This window comes from Crotalus tigris, unplaced genomic scaffold (genome assembly GCF_016545835.1).
Source record: "Crotalus tigris isolate CLP2741 ecotype Arizona unplaced genomic scaffold, ASM1654583v1 scf7180000017666.27876245, whole genome shotgun sequence".
Lineage (NCBI taxonomy): Eukaryota > Metazoa > Chordata > Lepidosauria > Squamata > Viperidae > Crotalus > Crotalus tigris.
The window spans coordinates 3,586,469-3,606,436 of NW_024096551.1; the positions used below are offsets into that span (position 1 = coordinate 3,586,469).

The 19,968-nt window shown below is 36.6% G+C and overlaps 1 protein-coding gene across 1 annotated transcript in view; it reads right to left on the bottom strand.

Annotated features, from left to right (window-relative positions):
* Positions 1-19,968, bottom strand: part of LOC120304995 (collagen alpha-6(VI) chain-like) — a 66,310-nt gene that overhangs the window by 36,333 nt on the left and 10,009 nt on the right. The window contains exons 5-17 of the mRNA XM_039336237.1: positions 18,569-19,129; positions 17,090-17,647; positions 13,869-14,444; positions 11,328-11,888; positions 6,043-6,395; positions 4,995-5,073; positions 3,966-4,111; positions 2,744-2,836; positions 2,174-2,227; positions 2,015-2,086; positions 1,879-1,905; positions 1,487-1,531; positions 1,290-1,343 (exon numbers count right to left, since the gene is read on the bottom strand). Of these exons, the coding sequence (XP_039192171.1) occupies positions 1,290-1,343; positions 1,487-1,531; positions 1,879-1,905; positions 2,015-2,086; positions 2,174-2,227; positions 2,744-2,836; positions 3,966-4,111; positions 4,995-5,073; positions 6,043-6,395; positions 11,328-11,888; positions 13,869-14,444; positions 17,090-17,647; positions 18,569-19,129 (3,179 nt within the window). The remainder of the gene's footprint in view (positions 1-1,289; positions 1,344-1,486; positions 1,532-1,878; positions 1,906-2,014; positions 2,087-2,173; positions 2,228-2,743; positions 2,837-3,965; positions 4,112-4,994; positions 5,074-6,042; positions 6,396-11,327; positions 11,889-13,868; positions 14,445-17,089; positions 17,648-18,568; positions 19,130-19,968) is intronic.

Genomic DNA, 19,968 nt, shown 5'->3' on the forward strand with positions numbered 1-19,968 from the left:
AGGAAAGTATCTCATGGAGAATCAAGAAAAGCATCTAACCCAGTGTTTCTCAACCTCGACAATTTTAGGGCACGTGGACTTCAACTCCCAGAATTCCACAGCCAACATTGCTGGCTATGGAACTCTGGGAGTTGAAATCCATGTGCCTTAAAATTGTCAAGGTTGAGAAACACTGAAACCTCATCTGAAAGAAAGATTTTGGCAGGGACAAACCATTGAGCTTCTGAAAAGTTATACAAATTGATTGCCTTAGTGCAGCGGTTCTCAACCTGTGGGTCGGGACCCCATTTGGGGTTGAACGACCATTTCACGGGGGTCGCCAAACAATGCAGTCCGCCATTTTTCCCCCTTTTTCTTAGCTGTGCTACTCCCTTTTATTCTATTGGCTTTTGAAAGCCAATAGAATAGATTCTCTTGAATAGAATCTAAGTCTATTGGCTTTCAAAAGCCAATAGGAATTGTCCAGGCTGTCTCTGCCCTGCTGAGCCCACCAAAAGTCCCATTCTGCAAATGGTGCTGCAAGTTGTCTGCAGCGAAGGCGAGCTGTCTGGAAGTTTCCACCCCTCCCTGCTGAGCAACTACTAAAAATGTAAGTAAAAGAGGGCCAGGGGTGGGAGTAGGAGGCCGGCGGGCGCAGGGAGGGTTGCTGGCGTGCGTGGGGCCCAGCGGGTGCCTTACCTCCCTTGGGCTGGGCCAGCTGGTGGTCCAGGCAGTGGTCGGCCTGCGCCGTCTCTGCCGCTTGCCATTTATGCTTCGGCCAGCGCAGGGGGTGGCACCACACATGCGTGGCGCTTCCGGGCAGGGAAAGTCTTCGACTTACGTCCGGTTGGGTAGTCCTCGACTTACAACCGGTTGGGTAGTCCTCAACTTCTGACTGGTTGGGGGTTGCGGCATTAAAAAGGTTGAGAACCACTGCCTTAGTGGCACGCACTAGAGTTTTTCAAGTACCAATGAATACACCAGAGATAGTAATAGTAATAGTAGTAAAGTTGGAAGGGACCTTGGAGGTCATCTAGTCCAACCCCCTGCTCGGGCAGGAAACCCTACGCTATTTCGGACAAATGGCTGTCCAGTCTCTTCTTAAAAACTCCCAGTGTTGGAGCATTTACTGCTTCTGGAGGCAAGCTGTTCCACTGATTAATTGTTCTCACTGTCAGGAAGTTTCTCCTTAGTTCTAGGTTGCTTCTCTCCTTGATTAGTTTCCACCCGTTGCTTCTTGTCCTGCCTTCAGGTGCTTTGGAAAATAGCTTAATTCCCTCTTAATACAAAATAAGATTTCTAAATATTACCATTTCTCCGGGGTCTCCCTTTTCGCCTTTTAGTCCTGGAAATCCAAGTGATCCCTAAAAAATAAAATAAGTTTGTGTATTTATGTGTTTACATGCATGTATACATATATCACTGAGTGAAAATAAACACTCACACGCATATATGGACACATATACACCCCTGACACAGAAGAAAATAAGAAATAACTTTTATTTACCTCTTCCCCATGAATTGCATCAACTCCATCAGCCCCATCCTCTCCCTGAGAGAATGAGACCAGTTAGTATCAGCTCAGTATTCACTTGTTTATTATCCAACATAATAATACCGGTAGAAGTTAAATATATGTGAGTTTCAGAAGGCGACCATGACTAGTGAAAGATTGTCAGTTATTACATTTGTTTTTTACCTGTCACCTTCACCTGAATTTCATTTCCTAACATATTTTGAGTTTTTTAATATTATGCATGCCAGAATTTCATATTTTGTTTTTGGACCCAGACCTTTCTGTCTTTCTCACCATAATGATCTAATGCCTTAGACTAGAAATTAACTTGTTAAACTACAGTAATTAAATTTTTGCACACATTAAATATTTTCTTACTATACCGTTTCTCCGTGCAGTCCTCGTTGACCCTGAAAGATTTAAATAACTATGCATTAAATCATAAAACTAATACAACACACACATATTAAAAGAAAAACAAAACAAAAGATCAAAAGGAAAGGATGGGTAAATTCTTACTTTTCGTCCCCTACTGCCACATTGACCTATATCACCTTTCTTTCCCTGAATTCCAGGGATTCCCCTGGGACCCTGAAACAGAAAATCAAATCACATATTATGTAACTGATCAAATATGTACTTACCCCACATGATGAGGAATTAATTCAAACAATTTACCTGCTCTCCATCATCTCCGGGATATCCTGGATGTCCCGCAAAACCAGTTGTACCCTGAAAATACAAATTAAAATTGTAAATATTGAAATAATTGATGTATTCAAGTGAAAATCTTTATTCCAAAATGGCAAACAGGATATGCTAATGGTCTGTGATGAAGAGAAAGCTGCTAGCATTACCCTCTACACTTAACATGATGGACTTTTGTTAGAGACACAATTTTGGGGGGTTTTTTGACACTCCCATTAATGCTCTTGCACATTTATTTTATTATGAGGGAATAAATGTAAAGAAATAAATGTGAAGAAATGTGTGTGTGTGTGTGTGTGTGTGTGTCTGTGTATGTCTCTCTCTCTCTCTCTCTGTGTTGTTTATATATCAATACCTAACAATAAAACTGTAGTACTACTTCACTAGTCCCAAGTTGCTAGTGTTATACTCTTTTTATTATTTTTATTTTTGCCTATCCTATTAATTTTCCACAATCTTAAATTTTTAATTGAAGTGAAGTTGTCAGTGCAAGTCTTTGTCATACTGGGATCAGAATTAAGTGATTCATAATATATTTACCCTGGGCCCCTTTTCTCGTCTTTCTCCGCGGGGTCCTTCTTCCCCCTCACATCTACACAATATGCAGCAGCACTTTCGCTCAGCAATTTGGTCCTTGAAGAGAAGAAATTATGATTTTATCTTTAGAAAATTTGGTTTGTTATAATTACTTATGAGTGTTATAATTGTTGCTTTTATGTTGATTCTTAGAGAGATCTACAGCATCCAAGGCTTTCACCAAAATGACAAAAGCAACATTCATCTATATAGATATGATGCAGTTTCTTTTTCTTTTTTTTATTTAAAAGTTTTTTATTTGTAATACAATTAAAACAAAAATGGCAAGTGTGACATTCCCGAGTAAGTATTTCAAATAGTTTGTTTCTCGTGGTACAAAAAGATAATACACCATTCTTAACCTCTATATAAGCCTCATCCTTCTATGTAATACAATTAAATATACAATTATATATACATTTCAATCCTATTATTAACTTGAGATCCGAGCAGTTCTCCTTAATTCATACCAACGGTAAAATTTGTCCCAGATTTCGAAGTATTTGAGTTCTGTCTTGTCCTTCATAATCATTGTAAGCCTGTCCATCTCAGTACATGAAAGGATTTTACACAGGATCTCTTATTCCGTTGGAACTCTCTTATTCCTCCAATTTTGAGCAAAAACCAGTCTGGAAGCCGTTAGAATGTGTAACATTAAATAAAGAACGCCTTTGTCGTACTTTTGTGTGATTATACCTAATAGGAAAAGTTCTGGTTTTGGCTCTACCGCTTGCTCTAATATTTCTTCCAACCATTCTTTGATCCTATTCCAAAAATCACGAGCTTGTGTGCACTCCCACCACATGTGATAGTATGTTCCAATTGTCAGATTACATTTCCAACATTTAGAGGAGACATTGGAACACATTTTAGCTAATCTTATGGGTGGGAGATGCCATCTACAGAACATTTTATAAAGGTTTTCTTTGTAAGAGGTGGCCAAAGTAAGCTTCTTGTTTCTTGCCCATAGTTTTGCCAGATGTGCAGAAGATATGATGCAGTTTCATGACACACATTATAAAAGTTGCAGTATTTGCAATTTTGCAAAAGCAAAGTTCCCTTTGCCATTTGCTCTCCCTTGCCCTCTTCTGTGGATGCTTCTTGTAATCATGTCATGCTACTCAAGAAAAGAAAGGATCCTTTAGGTCTCGAAATCTAATCCATTGGTTCTCTCTTATGAACTTACCATGTACTGAACGATCCTTTTGGCCACATTTTCTGTGTCAATTGATAATTGAGTGTTATATCCAAATCCCTTTCCAAACTCAATATGCTGAAGTTGATCAATATATTTGGTTCCTTCCAGGGCAACAGTTATGAGTCCATCTAGTCCTATTTAAAACAGTGATTATTAGCAATAACATTTTATTATCTGCTTCTTGGGTTATTATAAATTATTCCTTTTCACATTCCTGTGAACAGTTGGACACATGTACCAAATATAAATATTGCAGAATAATTCAGGTAGCTAAACATAATCAGGAATAAACATTTCCAGTCTCTCCCCCCCATGTTTGATATAGCAATGGAACTAATTTTTAGATATGCATAACTGTGACTTTAAAAGGGGCAAAAAAATTAATTAAAAGATTGCAATGAACAGGGGCGTCAAACTGCTGGCCCGTGGGCTGGATGCGTCACATCGAAACTGCGCCCACCCCATTGCCGGCAATGGGGAAAAAGCCGTGATACATCACGACATGTCAAGTGATGTTGCGAGTTTGAAACCCCTGGCATAGAAGCACATATAACTGAGGATCTGTGCATCCAAAATTCATACAATGGTGGATATTTGTTTAAAAATAATAACACATGGAGTAGTGACATGGACACAGAATGGATAACTGAAATTTTTGAATCCTTCTAATATGGTAGAAATTGTGTTCAAATTGTAAAATCTTTTTGCTAGATAGGACAAGAACAAGATCTTTTACAATGCTGTTCATCAGATGAAAATCCTTCATTAGAATTTGTTACCATTCCTTATTACCAAAGAATTACTTCACCTTTTGTCTTAAAATGTAAAACAATTTCTTCTTTCAACTGTTTAAATATTTTTAGTTCCCTGAAATATTTTCTAGATAAAGTTATTTTAGGCTAACCAAGGAAGGACAGATGAGAACTTGCAAACCTGAATTTGAACAAGGAAGAATTTTGGAATAATAATGTAAAACATCCATTTGAGCTGAAGTATTACATTTGATTTTCTGATTACCTTGTATTCTAAATTCTTCAGATTTTTGTCCAAGCGTTATTATATTATCATCCAAGCCATCTGAGAAAAGAAGTAATACCTAAAAAAGGTTAAGAACAATGAAATTAAAATAGGGACATAGACCAAGGGAACCAAAACAAGAACCATATGGTATAACACAAATTCATTCATTAAATAGTTTGATGAGCTTTAAAGAGAAATGTATACATTTGGAGAAGTGTAGATGTACTTAGATAAACCATCATTGATAAGGATGTCAAGAAAACATGTTTCTTCTGTTGAAAATTATTTAAACGAAATATTGGAAATAGAAAAAACATAATAGATAAGAAGAAATAATTATCAAACCAATGCACAGGTTGAGTGTATATAAAGCCATTTATAATATTAAAGAGAGATAGTTCCTTTGAAATATCCATAAATAGTTTTTGAATTAATTAAAATGGAGATCAAAAGTGAGCAAAATCAACTTTAATTAAAGGATTGTTCAAGAAAATCGATTGGCATATAATATTTTCAGCCAATGGGAATTTCTTGCATTTTTAACACTGATGATACAAAAAATATATATTCCCACAAATGAAGACAAATACTGTATATGTGTCTCAGGATAATGCAAGATCGATCTTAGATTAAACTAGTCCCGGTGATTGACCCAGATTCAATCTAGCAATATATATTCTTTTAACTGTTCATTACCTCACTATAGTAAAGTTTACAGAAAACAATAAAAAATTAATAAATTAATAAATTTCATTCAACCTGTAAAACATAAACGAGCTGAATTTATTAACGGCTGTTCTATAAATGTTCCAATTTTCTCAAAAATTTTTAATCAAATGTCTAGCTAAGGGTCATTGCAACCAGAAAATGCAATATACAGGATATCAAAATGATTACAATTCCTCTACTTTGATTTATGTAATGCAATTTTAAGAGAGTATGAAATTATTAATTAAATAAACTTAAATTATACGAACTTAAATAATGTTGATATCTGATATAATGCAATATTTTAATAGAAACTATTAACATGAAAATAAATTACCGTATTTCGATTTTTTATGTCAGTCACATTTTTAACTAAATTCCAAATACTGTCCAAGAAGTCGATGTTGAGCTGAGATGGCCTATTGAGCACAATGTTTCTGAGTTCTTTTACTATATTTGTGTCATCAACATGATGAATTTTTTTCTGGAAAGATTTATCTGTGTTTTCTACTGAAATAGTCACACTGAATTGTGCTTTTTTATCCTTAGAGCAATTTGTACTGCTTAAAGACGTTAGGCCTTTTATAATATCAGGAAGATGAATCTCCAAATGTTGTTGCTTACTGAATAAATTGTCCCCTGGTTTCTGAGATGACATATCAAATCCAATAATAACATCTACAAAACATGCTGTTTGGATGAACACAAAGGCAAAATATCAGAAAGTAATAAAAACAAATTTGTTAAATTCAAGCAGATTCTGACAACACTTAACACTGTAATAGAACTGATTGCCTTTTATTTCTTGAGGGGTTATCTAGACCAGGGCTTTTCAACCTTTTCACAGAAAATATTTGAGTACCACCAGTGCTTTGTTGTTGTTGTTAATTGTGAAGTCGTGTCCGACCCATTGCGACCCCATGGACAACGTTCCTCCAGGTCTTCCTGTCCTCTACCATTTTCTGGAGTCCATTTAAGTTCACACCTACTGCTTCAGTGACTCCATCCAACCATCTCATTCTCTGTCGTCCCCTTCTTCTATTGCCCTCAATCTTTCCCAGCATTAGGCCCTTCTCCAATGAGTCCTTCCTTCTCATTAGGTGGCCAAAGTATTTGAGTTTCAACTTCAGGATCTTCCCTTCTAAAGAGCAGTCGGGGTTGATCTCTTCTAGGACTGACTGGTTTGAACGCCTTGCAGTCCAAGGGACTCGCAGGAGTTTTCTCCAGTACCATAGTTCAAAGGCCTCAATTCTTTGGCGCTCAGCCTTTCTTATGGTCCAACTTTCACAGCCATACATTGCAACTGGGAAAACCATGGCCTGGACTATACGCACTTTTGTTGGCAGGGTGATGTCTCTGCTTTTTAGTATGCTACCACCAGTGCTTAGCAAGGTGTCAAAAACTTGATGACTAAAAAAAAAAAAGGGGGGGGGGATTTTGGATTTTACTGATTAGATTCATTTGTTATAGAAATGGCTAATTTATAATATTATAGAAAAATAAAAAGTTGAGGTTCAATGTTAATGCTTCCTTCTACTGCAACAAAGGAAGTCTGTTCTTTTTCCCTTCTCCCCCTCACTTCCCCCCCTTTTTCCTCCCCACCGTGTCCTACTATTTGCTTTTGTATTTTTGTATTTTATTCTATAATCTAATAAAATGTTACAAACTGTAGAAAAAAGAGGAAAAAGTACCCGTTTTAATTTCTTTGGTGGCTGTTTGAAACAGTGATTATTAGCAATAACTTTTTAATATCTGCTTCTTGGGTTATTATAAATTATTCCTGTTCACATTCCTGTGAACAGTTGGACACATGTACCAAATATAAATATTGCAGAATAATTCAGGTAGCTAAACATAATCAGGAATAAACATTTCCAGTCTCTCCCCCCCCCCCCGTGTTTGATATAGCAATGGAACTAATTTTTAGATATGCATAACTGTGACTTTAAAAGGGGAAAAAATGTAATTAAAAGATTGCATTGAACAGGGGCGTCAAACTGCTGGCCCGTGGGCTAGATACGTCACATCGAAACTGCACCCACCCCATTGCCAGCAATGGGGAAAAAGTCGTGATACATCACGACATGTCATGTGATGTTGCGAGTTTGAAACCCCTGGCATAGAAGCACATATAACTGAGGATCCGTGCATCCAATTCATACAATGGTGGATATTTGTTTAAAAATAATAATAACACATGGAGCAGTTGGCTCATAACACATGGAGCAGTGACATGGACACAGAATGGATAACTGAAATTGTTGAATCCTTCTAATATGGTAGAAATTGTGTTGAAATTTTAATTTCTTTGGTGGCTGTTCCTTTGCTGAATCACTTTCCCTTTGCACTGACAAATGTATGATTAATTTATCCATGTTTATTAATATGCACCATTACCAGCTAGCTCAGGGGTCTTGAAACTTGGCACTTTTAAGACTTGTGGACTTCAGCTCCCAGAATTCCTCAGCCCTCATGGCTAGTTGAGGAATTCTGGGAGTTGAAATTCACAGGTCTTAAAGTTGCTAAGTTTGTAGACCCCTAAGCTAACTGGTCAGCCCTTCTGAGCTCTCCTTCCACAATGTAGTAAGAATGCACCCCCCATCCCTTCCCTGCACCCTTAAAGACACAGGAATCAAGTACAAAGCAAGAAAGGCTAACAAAATAAAGAAACACATAAACTCCAGGATGTGTGTGTTTTCTTTAAGCTGCCTCAGGCATGTCACATGTCACAATGTTGTAACTAGAGACTGAAAGGCTCTGGCAAATGCAAAAAGCTTTAGCCTTAAATTAAGCCTGTTTACCTTCAAAGAAAACTTTCTAAAAGCCATAGACAGATTCAAGATAAGGGGGTAAAACTAATTAGATTTGTTTAAAGGGATTAAACCTATGGAAGTCAACACATTACACTCATTCCTAGCCTAAAATACAGACTAAAATATTCCAATAACCAAAGCACACAAAGGAGCCTCTGAATTACAAAACGCTGTAAAAACTGTATAAAAATCCTTATGGTAACCCAATGAAACTGCCAGCTGATCCAGAACTAAATAAACCCACCTCCTTTCTGACATGACAGCTTTTCATTTCATCAGTGCTGATTGCATTCTCCTGGCTGGAGAAAACAAACAAGGGGACCTTTTCTTCCAGCAACAGCATCTTCTTCTTCTCTGTCCCTGTTTCCTCTCCTGCCAGCTGACCTCTCCTTCTCTTTCCCTGTTTCTTTTTTTCCCTTTCCCGCCCAAACCACCTCCTTTTATAGCCTCTCCTCTCCTCCCCCCTTTTTCTTCAGTTCACCTCCAGCTCTGGCTGCTTCCGGAAGTGCCAATCAGCTGGAGCCCTGCCAGCTCCTGTCTCCAGCTGAAGCCCTGCTGGCTCCTGAGGCTTCTGCCGAGCCCAGACAGTCCTGCAGCTGCAGCTGCAGCTGCCTCTCCCTCAGGCTTGGGTTGCTTCGGCTTATTCCTCTCCCCTGCTACACTTGGCTAACAGTCACGTACCACCTGCCACAAGGCAAAGTACCACAGGTGGTACACGTACCACTGGTTGAAAAGCCCTGATCTAGATAAGCATCTATAGAGAGATTGCACATAGACAGCTACATGTAAATTTAAATATACAATGACTTAAAATGTTTTGGCCATCATCATATTGAAACAGTATAAAAAGTTAAACCAAATGAGATGCTTTAAACCACGGGTGTCAAACTCACCTTGTTGCATTGCTGGAGCTGGGGTGGACATGGCCTCCATATGATGCAACCAGCCTGCGGGCCGGCAGTTTGACACCCCTGCTTTAAACTGAGCTATATACATATAACAGAATCATTTGATACCATCCAACCCTCCCTTCCTCCTTTCTTTAGACTACAGATATAAAATTTATATTAGGTAATATTAGTATAAATTACATGTCACCTCTATGGTTACATAATTTCCTAAATCATTGTTTGTTTTAATGGTTTATTAATAAATTATACTTGTCTTCACACAATGTAAAATGATACAAATTAATGCTTGGGCTAATTAATCAAAAGCCAATTAAATCACATTAGCATGTCATGTGAATCCAGTCATAGAAAATACCTACATAAATGTCTACATTATTTCTATTTAATCTACTTTTCACACAGTTCCAAAACAAATGTATAGTTTTCTGGGTTTACTGAAGTTTTTTCCCCTTTGGGAAAATTTTGCATCTGCAGTTTGGAGTATTCCTTTCTAAGAAAAGCCACCCCCAAAAATGTTGCTGTGTTTTCTCTTAGAATACTGAAGTTACTAAAATTGCATGTAACTCATAAGCACTCTATATTAAGGTGACCAACTTTTTTACAATGAAAAGGAGGACACAAATAAATTGAAGAAAAAAATATCGTAAATAAAAGAAACATTTTATTCATTGCAACAATAATGCAGACAACTTGCATGTGCAAAGTTTGCCAGCCGGGTGTTTTTGGCGCGCTCAGCAGCAATTCTTATTGGCTTTCGAAAGCCAATAATGGGAGTAGCACAGCTCATGCAAAAGTTGAAAAAAAAACATCAAAAAAGGTGCCGGAATGCTGTTCTATGCATTCTATGAGGGGAAAAAAAAGCCCTGCAAATTAGTCTTCAAATATCAAAAAGGAGGACATGTAGGAGGACACTTTTCAAGAGAGGACAGAACTTACAAAAGGAGGACTGTCCTCCCTAAAGGAGGATGGTTGGTCACCTTATCTATATATGTTATAGTTAAACACATTCAGCTGATGATTATATGTTAATCATACAAGTATATTTTTGAGAATAATTAAAAACAGCAGATTTCAAGAACTTGGTTAATAAGCATGATCAAAAGCGGATCTAAGGAAATAATTAGAAATAATTTATCTTAACTTTATAATCCTACCCACAAAGTTCCTTATATTTGATATCAGTGGAATGAAGTATTCTGAAATAAGACACGGTTGAACTGTGGGGTCCTTGGCGCTCTTTGAGCTTGGTGGTTTTCCTGCAGTGTTTTATTACCAAACTGTGTAACATTATCAGTGCTGATGATGTTATTGAGTATAGAAATGATGTTATTGAGTTTAAGCCCCACAGATTTTTCTTCTTACTGATATTTCACAACTGATTTCTCAATAGTTTGTGAATTTTACTTTAATTTAATGCTGGCATTGTTATTTTACTTAGATGATTTTAAAATTTATCCCTAGAAAATCTATTAGCTTCAAAGTATTCTCAAATCACGCAATGGAGTATAATTGGCTTGACTGTAATAGGAAAAATGATTAGAATATAAATAATATATTCATTGAAACATTGAAAAAATGCATCTTATCTATTTAGTTACATTAGGCATGAGAAATGTGTATGGGTGCAAAATAAATTTTTTACTTCTCCTTAACGAGATCTGTTTGCCTTATCTACTCTTTCACTCTGCAGTCTGGAATGCTTTGAAAAGGAAATCAGAAAAGGACAAGGTCCTTTTTGCAGGCAGAGAATTAATCACATGGACTTCTGGATTTTGTCCAACAAACCAAATAACAAAAGAGATGGTTACAATTAGTAGGTGACAAGAAACAAATATTAGCAACTAAAATCCATTACGATGTTAGTAACCAAGCATTTATTTTAACTGAATGGAACTTACTTGCTTCAGTAGTTTCTTTACAAATTTCCTTATTTATGTTATTTACAAGAGTTTTTAGATCACTGTAATGGTCAACCTTATATTTTCTGCTCGGAGAGTTGGTAATCTGCAGAAGGTTTGCATCAGTCACACTTCCTACTGCAACTGCATGGATTTCCACACCTTCATCTCTTAGATCTTTTGCTGCTTGAGGAAACTCATCATCTGATCTTCCATCAGTGAATATGAACAATTTTTGGTTAATATTTCGAGCTACTCTTTGTTTGCTGGTTTTGAAAAAGGTTTTGACTTCTTTGAGGGCATGTCCAATCAATGTGGAACTTCCTGTGATCAGTGACATATTAGTGATTTTACTATATAGTTCTGGTAGGTTTTGATAAGCGCCAAGCTGGAATACTTCTTGAAGTGTATTACTGAATTGGGCCATGCCAACTAGAATATTGTCTTTATTAATAACTGACTTAAGCAAGTTTATCACAAAATCCTTTACATTCTTCAGTTCTTTGTCCGGAATACTTCGGGAATCAGTTAGGAAAACAAGTTCTGCTTCAATGTCACATTCTACAAAAGGAATCCAATAAAAAACATGATATTCTGCTTCAATATTGCACCAAAAGAACAAAAGGAACCACATAGGACAGGTTAAAGAGAATATGAATCTCAATTTGCACAATTTCTTTTAAAAGAGACCAGCCAGTAGATCACCTTAAGAATCTATAAGCCTGCAGAATTTTGCCCATATTGTGGCAGCTCCATTTCCTTTTTTTTTTGGGGGGGGGGGGGTCTGTCTGGCATATATCATGATGTTTTGTAATCAGTATGCAGTCGTCCCTCTTGTGTTTTATTTATTTGAAACTAAGCATGTAGCTCATCTATCTGAATTAGGACTGCAAAGAATTTACATTTTTATTGCAAAAGATTAATTTTTCCCACTTTTTGAGAAAAAGGACAAGTTTGCAAGCTTCCTGTTGCCTTTATCTTCAAGTAAATTAATATAGATGGCATCAACATATAGTAATAAATGGCAATAGAATAAAACAGATTTCAAACTGAAACATGTCTTGGACAATTATGGAAACATTTGAATTGTCTTCATCTCAATACCTTTAAGTTTAAGGCCCCCTTTTTCTGCTCTCAGATTATTTTATGGATAAGTATAGAAATCTAAAAATATGAAATTCTTTGCCTTTAAAATGCACTCTTCATGGGGCTGCCATTGAACATGACATGGAAGTTACAACTGGTCCAGAATGTAGTGTTGGATGTTCCTAGAGTCACCCATAAGCTGCACTGGCTCCCATTTTTCTTCTGGGTACAATTCAAAATGCTGGTTATTACCTTTAAATCCCTACATGGCGTGGGGCCAGGTTATCTGCAAGACCCCCTCTCTCCATCCATTCCACCAGAGTGAATAGGATCCCTTCCCTTAAATACTGACATCTTGCGGGAACTTGGAAGCATGCATTTTCTGCTTTAGGCCCTGCACTATGGAACATCCTCTCCCCTGAGATCCAACAGGCCCTCTCCCTCTATCTTTCCAGAGAGTACTTAAAACCTGGCTCTTCCCCCAGGCAATTGGGATACGGTGATATGAGGATAAAATGAGAATGTTGGTGCTTTGAGAAGTAGGGCTGCAGGGCCAAGTTTTTCTATTTTTATTTTTATTGCTGTTGGTTTACATACTGTTACATTGTTTTATACTGTTTTATTGGCTGTAAGCCACCCATAGTTATTTTAAGATGGTGTAGCGTTTCCTGCCCGAGCAGGGAGTTGGACTCAATGACCTCCAAGGTCCCTTCCAACTATTATTATTATTATTATTATTATTATTATTATTATTATTATTATTATTATTATTATCATATTTATTTAATTTTCATAGCAATAACTGATACAGATATAAAGAATTAATGCATGATGCCAGTGCTTAACCTTTTGTCACAGCATACGTAAATAGTGGTCACTGGGCCAGGAGCAGGATCTGGGACATCTTGCACTGAAAGACTCTCACTTTAATGTAATTGGAAGTAGCATCTTGGATAAAAGCTTGCGGATTGACTATTCACATTTGGAATTGGCAAGCTTAAAATATTACCTCATGCAGATTTAGCCCAATATTTGTGTGTGTGTGTGTGTGTGTGTGTGTGTGTATGCACCCACACCTTTGAGTCAGTGTTGACCCCTGGCAATTGTTTTCTTGCCAAGCTTTTCAGAAAGGATTTACTGTCATGTCCTTCCTAGAAATGAGAGAAAATGACTAGCTCAGGGTCACCCATCTGGCTTTGTGCCAAGGCAGGACCAGAATTCATAGTCTCCTAGTTTCTAGTCTGGTCCCTTAAACATTACATCAGACTGGTTCTCTTAACCAATATCTTGCAATGTCTTACTACTCTGTATTGTACATTCGCTATCTTGAGTGTTTATAATAATAATAATAAAGGTGGGATATAAAGAAACAAATAAATAAATTACAGCTATTAGATAGTTATTTACTTAGAAAAACACACCATATATATCAGGAAAAAATAGACAATATATTACCTCGTCTTGAATCAATACACAATTGGTTTGACAAGTCCGTGGATATGTTTTTCAGTCCCTCAAATGATGACATGTAGAACCAGTTACTTTTTGATCCAGCCATGATTTCAAGTTCCTCAGGTTTTGCGTCTTTTATTCCAATGGCATAAATAATAGTTCCTTTCTTTCTGAGTTCATTTGAAATGCTATCAAGTTTTGCCCTATCATGAGATTCTCCATCAGTTATGACCATAAGAACTTGAGGGACACCTTGGTGTAGGCGGCTGCCATTCTCTTTAGTTAAAAGACTTTTTGAGAGCTGAAGAGCTTTTGCTGTGTATGTATTTCCTTTTAAAAGTACATCATTCTGAATAAATTGAATGATATCTGATTTTTCACTATATGTATTTAGCTTGAACATAATTTCTGGATTATCAGAATACTTTATTGCTCCAAACTGAACATGATCTATATCTACATAAGATTTATTCACAATGCCAATTATGAAGTTTTGCACAAGAGCGTAGTTAGTTCCACCAATACTGGTAGAACTATCAATTACAAAAACCAGATCTAAACGGTTTACCCTTTTGCATTCTGTAAAGCAAACAAGACAAAATAAAAGCATCATTTTAAAAAAATCATATTGCCACATATCTTTACTCCTACGTTCATGTTCCTTTATAAACAAAAAGTATGTGAATTCTCATTAATGCTATGTTTATTATAAGTAGGTTACCTTGTTGATGTGCTAATACTTCATTTATTTGAGAAAGAATCTGATTGTTTTATAAAGTTAACATGCATTTCTATATGCATTTTTACTGAAACAGTGGGGTTCATCATAAGATAAATATCAAATGAAATTTTCAAGAGTTTTTTTTGATAATATTTTCTTTAATTCTATTTGAAAAAAAAAACAATATCCAGACTAGGGATTATTGGGAAAAAAACTGCTCTACTGTAATGTATTTTCAATCAGGGGCTTTTTTGTTGCTATACTTTAAAAATTACATTAAATTAACTGAGTTTCCATTTTCTATTATTTTATTATAAGAATGGCATGAACATTTGTATCCCAAGATCACTGCAAAGAAAATTCACTCAGCCATGTTCCCTCTCATATTAAACAGTTTATCCACCATTTGACAATTATCATGATGTATTGCAGTCCTTAAGTGAACAGGTAAAGACAGTTTTTATTTATCTTCTCTTTGGGTTAGATTGTGAATCAATTATTAGTATGTAGCGGTCAATAAAATAACTTTTCACTTATATACTCAGGGGAGAGAGAAGAAGAAGGATAATTACTAAATGTCAGGATTTTATTATAAATTAATCATAGACCAACTGTCTGATGTGCACACATGCTTTTGGCTTGGCAAAATCCTAGTATTTGATCAGCCCAGTTTCGGGGTAATTTGTTTGTTGTTGTTGTTGTTTGCCTCTGGGAGTTGGAAGAAACTGTGTATTCACAATGGTCTAGGTTGTTGTCATTTACTTTTCTTGGGACCCAAATGTGTATTTGGCCCTCCAGCTTATAATTCTTGAAACCCCTGCTGCAACAGTCTTCATGAAATCCTTCCCTTTAGGTCAGTGGTTCTCAACCTGTGGGTCAGGACCCCATTTGGGGTCGAACGACCATTTCACGGGGGTCGCCAAACAACGCAGTCCTCCATTTTTCCCCCTTTTCCTTAGCTGTGCTACTCCCTTTTATTCTATTGGCTTTTGAAAGCCAATAGAATAGACTCTCTTGAATAGTCTAATTCTATTGGCTTTCAAAAGCCAATAGGAATTGTCCAGGCTGTCTCTGGCCTGCTGAGCTCGCCAGAAGTCCCATTCTGTAAACGGTGCTGCACCAGTTGATTAGTCCTCGACTTACGACCGGTTGAGTAGTCCTCGACTTACGACCGGTTTGGGGTCACGGCATTAAAAAGGTTGAAAACCACTGCTTTAGGCAGTGATGAGATTCAACCAATTCGCACCAGTTTGGCAGAACCAGTAGCTAAATTTTGTTGAGTTCAGAGAAACAGCTAAATGCACACTGCTTCCAGAAGTCTGTTCTAGGCCTTAGAGGCTAGAGGCCTGACGGAAGTGCGTGGATGCCACTTCCAGAAGTCCATTCTAGGTCTCAGAGGCCCAGGTCTGCATCCGGTTGTTCAGGTATTTGAATCAGGTAACTGGTTGTTACATCTCCACTTAATCTTAGAAAAATAATCTAACCAAATACTTCTATTTATTAACATCAAAGTTAAGTAAATCCTGAGATTTACAAGGGGAAAAATGGACACAAGCAGAGACAAATAGAAAACTGATTCAAATTATGCATGTGACGAAAACATCTTCCTGCATCCACCAATTCTTGACTTCAGCAAGGATGTACAACTTCAGAATACATAGATGTTGCAATATCAGAAAAATGAGCCAGAGCAAAAAATAAATATGAATTAATATAATGTTGATTTAATGTGAATTAAAATCACATTAAATTAAAGAAACATTATTAAAATATTTACTTCATAAGTACTTCATTGTTTATTTTTTTCCTTACATCAGAAATTTCAATTGCTAGCAATATTTAGAGAGAGTTTAACAAATTTTATGAAAGTGGAATATTTTAGCAATAGGATGGGCCAAAATGAAGCCCTGAGTTAATTTATCTTTAGAAGTGGACCAGAAATGGATCTAATGTTTTCTCTAAGTGCAAGAGTCTTTTTGTTTTGTTTTGTTTTCAGATCAACAAATGATCTGACCCATTGGGTTGTGATAGGAATTGACCAACCAGCTTGTGCCTAAACCTGACCTTATCAGAGGCAGAGTGATTGGGCCAAAGTTACCTAGCTGGCTTTTTTGGGTCTAAAAATGGGACTAGAAGTCACAGTTTCCTGGTTTCTGATCTTATGTCTTAACCACTAAATCAGACTAGCTCTCCTTTTTAAGGATATATCATCTTTATTCCAAAACACATTTTTTTTAAAAAAGTGCATTTTGATCTTTTGAGAAGGGACCCCAGGAATTCATCATTTAAGGTAGCATTTTCATAAAATCTGGCAGGTATACAGAATATAAATCTGCCTACAAATTTTGTCCACTATTAAAGCAAACATCATACTAAATTTTCTGCTTTTTTACAGTATCATTTTAGTTTTCTTCAGAAATATATAAAGCCCATGTTATTTTTATTCACCCAACCAAGTAGCCCATTCATATAAATGCCCAAGAGCAAAAGACTGAATACTAACCCATTGGCTTATACGGAGTGCATATGCCAAATATGATGTCTTTCTCTATGATTTTCAGACGATCATAATCTTGCAAGTAAAACATCTTGGTTTGTGTTCCACTGATCTCTTCTAGTTGTGTAACATTGGCACCACCAATCCCAATGGAATAAATAATGACACCTTCTTTTCTTAGAGCACTGGCTGGTTCTCTTACATTATCGTGTGCTTGCCCGTCTGTGAGGAGGATCAGAATTTTGTTGACAGAAGACCGTGCTCCTTTGGAAGGTTTGAAATAATCAGAAACAAATTGCAGAGCTCTTCCTGTATAAGTGTTCTGTTTCATTTGCTCCATTTTCCCAATAGTATTAATAATGTGGTCTTTTGATGAGCTGAGTGGTAACTCTTCTTGACTGATGCTACTGAATTGAACAACGCCAACTTGTACTTCATGTAGACCAACACTACACTTATCTACTAATTCTTTCATGAACTTCTTCATTTTCTCAAAATCCTGTTCGCTTATACTTCCAGAGCTGTCCACTAAGAACATGACATCAGCTTTCATTTCCTCACAGGCTATATGGGGGAAAAGAATAATTATTTGGGTTAAATCACTGAATTTTTATGAATCTAGAGAAAAGCATATTTTCAACAGCAAAGCAATTAATAGTTAATCAAAGAGGAATGCAGGAGAATGCCATCTTCGGTCCTCAATGTTCTCCCACATCCCAAAGGTCAGCTCAAATCTTTTCAAAAATTTGTAACAGACATAACATAAAACAAAAATTTTTCAAAGATTTTCTGTCTGGGTTTATAACACTGAATTAATATCAGCTGCCAGACTATAAATTGCAATAGGACTAATTTTTCCTTAGCATTCTCCTCCTAATTTCTTCCCTTTGCTATCAGTCATTGAAAGTTCAGAATATTGAAGTCAACCAAAGTTCATCCGGCTAAAATTGAGTATTTTATAGCTATTATGGTTTATTTTTTTCTAGATGATCTTCTCATTTCAGAGTTCAACTGGGAAAAGATAAAACAGCGGTGCATTTGGAGTGGAAGAAAGCCTTTAACTTTACAAATGCAGCATCTTCCTAACAAGTCTGGTCCCCTGGAGTCCAAGTGCTGAACAGAAAATATCTCTCTATACTACCTATAGAGTTAATGGTTATCTACAACATTATAGTAAGGACTGTAACAGCCGTTATGCAGGACAAGCAGGCAGTAGACAAGCATAGTGTGTTCATGAACCTCAACTAGCAGTCAGAAGACACAATGAAAACATTTCACAACACATGGACAGACTCAACCATATAATTTCAACAAGATAGGACAAACTATTATATAGGGACCAACCTACACTCACTAGTACTGATGATATTGCCTAATCACATAATGAAATGTCTGCAAGCAAACAATCAAGTTTAGAAAACACCAAGGACTCTACATAACAGAACATAACAGATTTTATTTAAAGGAGTAGTGGATGCTTCTTACCTTTTTTAGAGCATATGTCTTGAACAATTTCATTTTTTATAGTTTTCAAGGAGTCAAACTGTTCCACATAGTAAACCTTTGATCCTGAGTCTGCAATCTCATTTAACTGTGTGATATTAGCAGGTTTCACACCAATAGCATAAATATTGACACCTGATTTTCTTAGCATTTTAGAAGGTTCCAGCACGTTATCATGTGCTTCTCCATCTGTCAGTACAATGAGATAACAAGGGATTTTGCCATCTCGCTGTTTTTTTGCTTTTTCAAATAATGGTTGCATAGATCGTATAGCAGCTCCAGTGTACGTGTCTACTCCCATTTGGATTATATTATTAATGGCTTTTTCTAAAGGGCTGATTTTCATATACTTATCAAGTTCAAATTCTGTTTGGTAAGACGTTCCAAACTGAACAACTCCAAATCGAACATGATTAGGTCCTATAGTAAATAGCTTAATCACTTCCTTTAGGAATGTCTTCATGTTAGCAAAATTGGGGAGACTGATGCTTGATGAACCATCAACAAGAAAGTAAATATCAGCTTTTTCTGTTTCTATGCATCCTGCATGAATAAACAAATGTTAGACAGATCAGAGGTACATAAATAGCTTATTCTCCCCAGCAGCTACTGATTGAAACCTTGCATTGAGGAACAAATGGGTCTCAGCAAAATAGGTTTCCGCAGCCTCCAAATATTGTAGATAGTTCAGAAGGATATCATACCCAATGACATACAAAGCTGCTGAGAAGTCTAATAGGATGAGGTGGCATGCATCTTCCTCCCAAATCAGTTAGTCAAACACATTGCAGACCCCTGAAGGAGCCAGGAAAGGCGTGAGTCGACCACAAATGGTGGAGGTCTTATTAGAGAGCACCCTCTCCACTACATTGGAATTTGCAGGTTAGAAGGAATGCCAGAGAATATAGTTAAGTGATATCTCTGAAGAATATGGGTGTTATTGTTAAGATTTCAAGTGGAACCTCTGATTTGGGCCCTCATACTACTGGTATTATTCATTCATTTATTATTGCTTTTGAATCCCATTGCAATCTAAAAACATTTTTGATGATTTACAAGATATAGAGAAATTTAATTATACACAATAAAAAAACTAAAAGCAAAACTGAAAACAACGTAAATGAAAATATCTTCCATCCAGTTAATCAATAACAGATAACAAAAATAAAAGATCGGAGGGCTGAGAGAGAGTGTCTGGCCCAAAGCCACCCAGCTGGCTTTCATGATTAAGATGGGAATTCAAGGTTTTCCACTTTCTAGCCTGGTGCTTTAAAAAAACAAACACATTTATTTGAATTTTAATCGCCCAATTGCAAGGGACGTTGATATTTCAGAATGTGTCAGAAACATGAGAGAAAAGGCAAGAGTTGAGTGATTTAAAA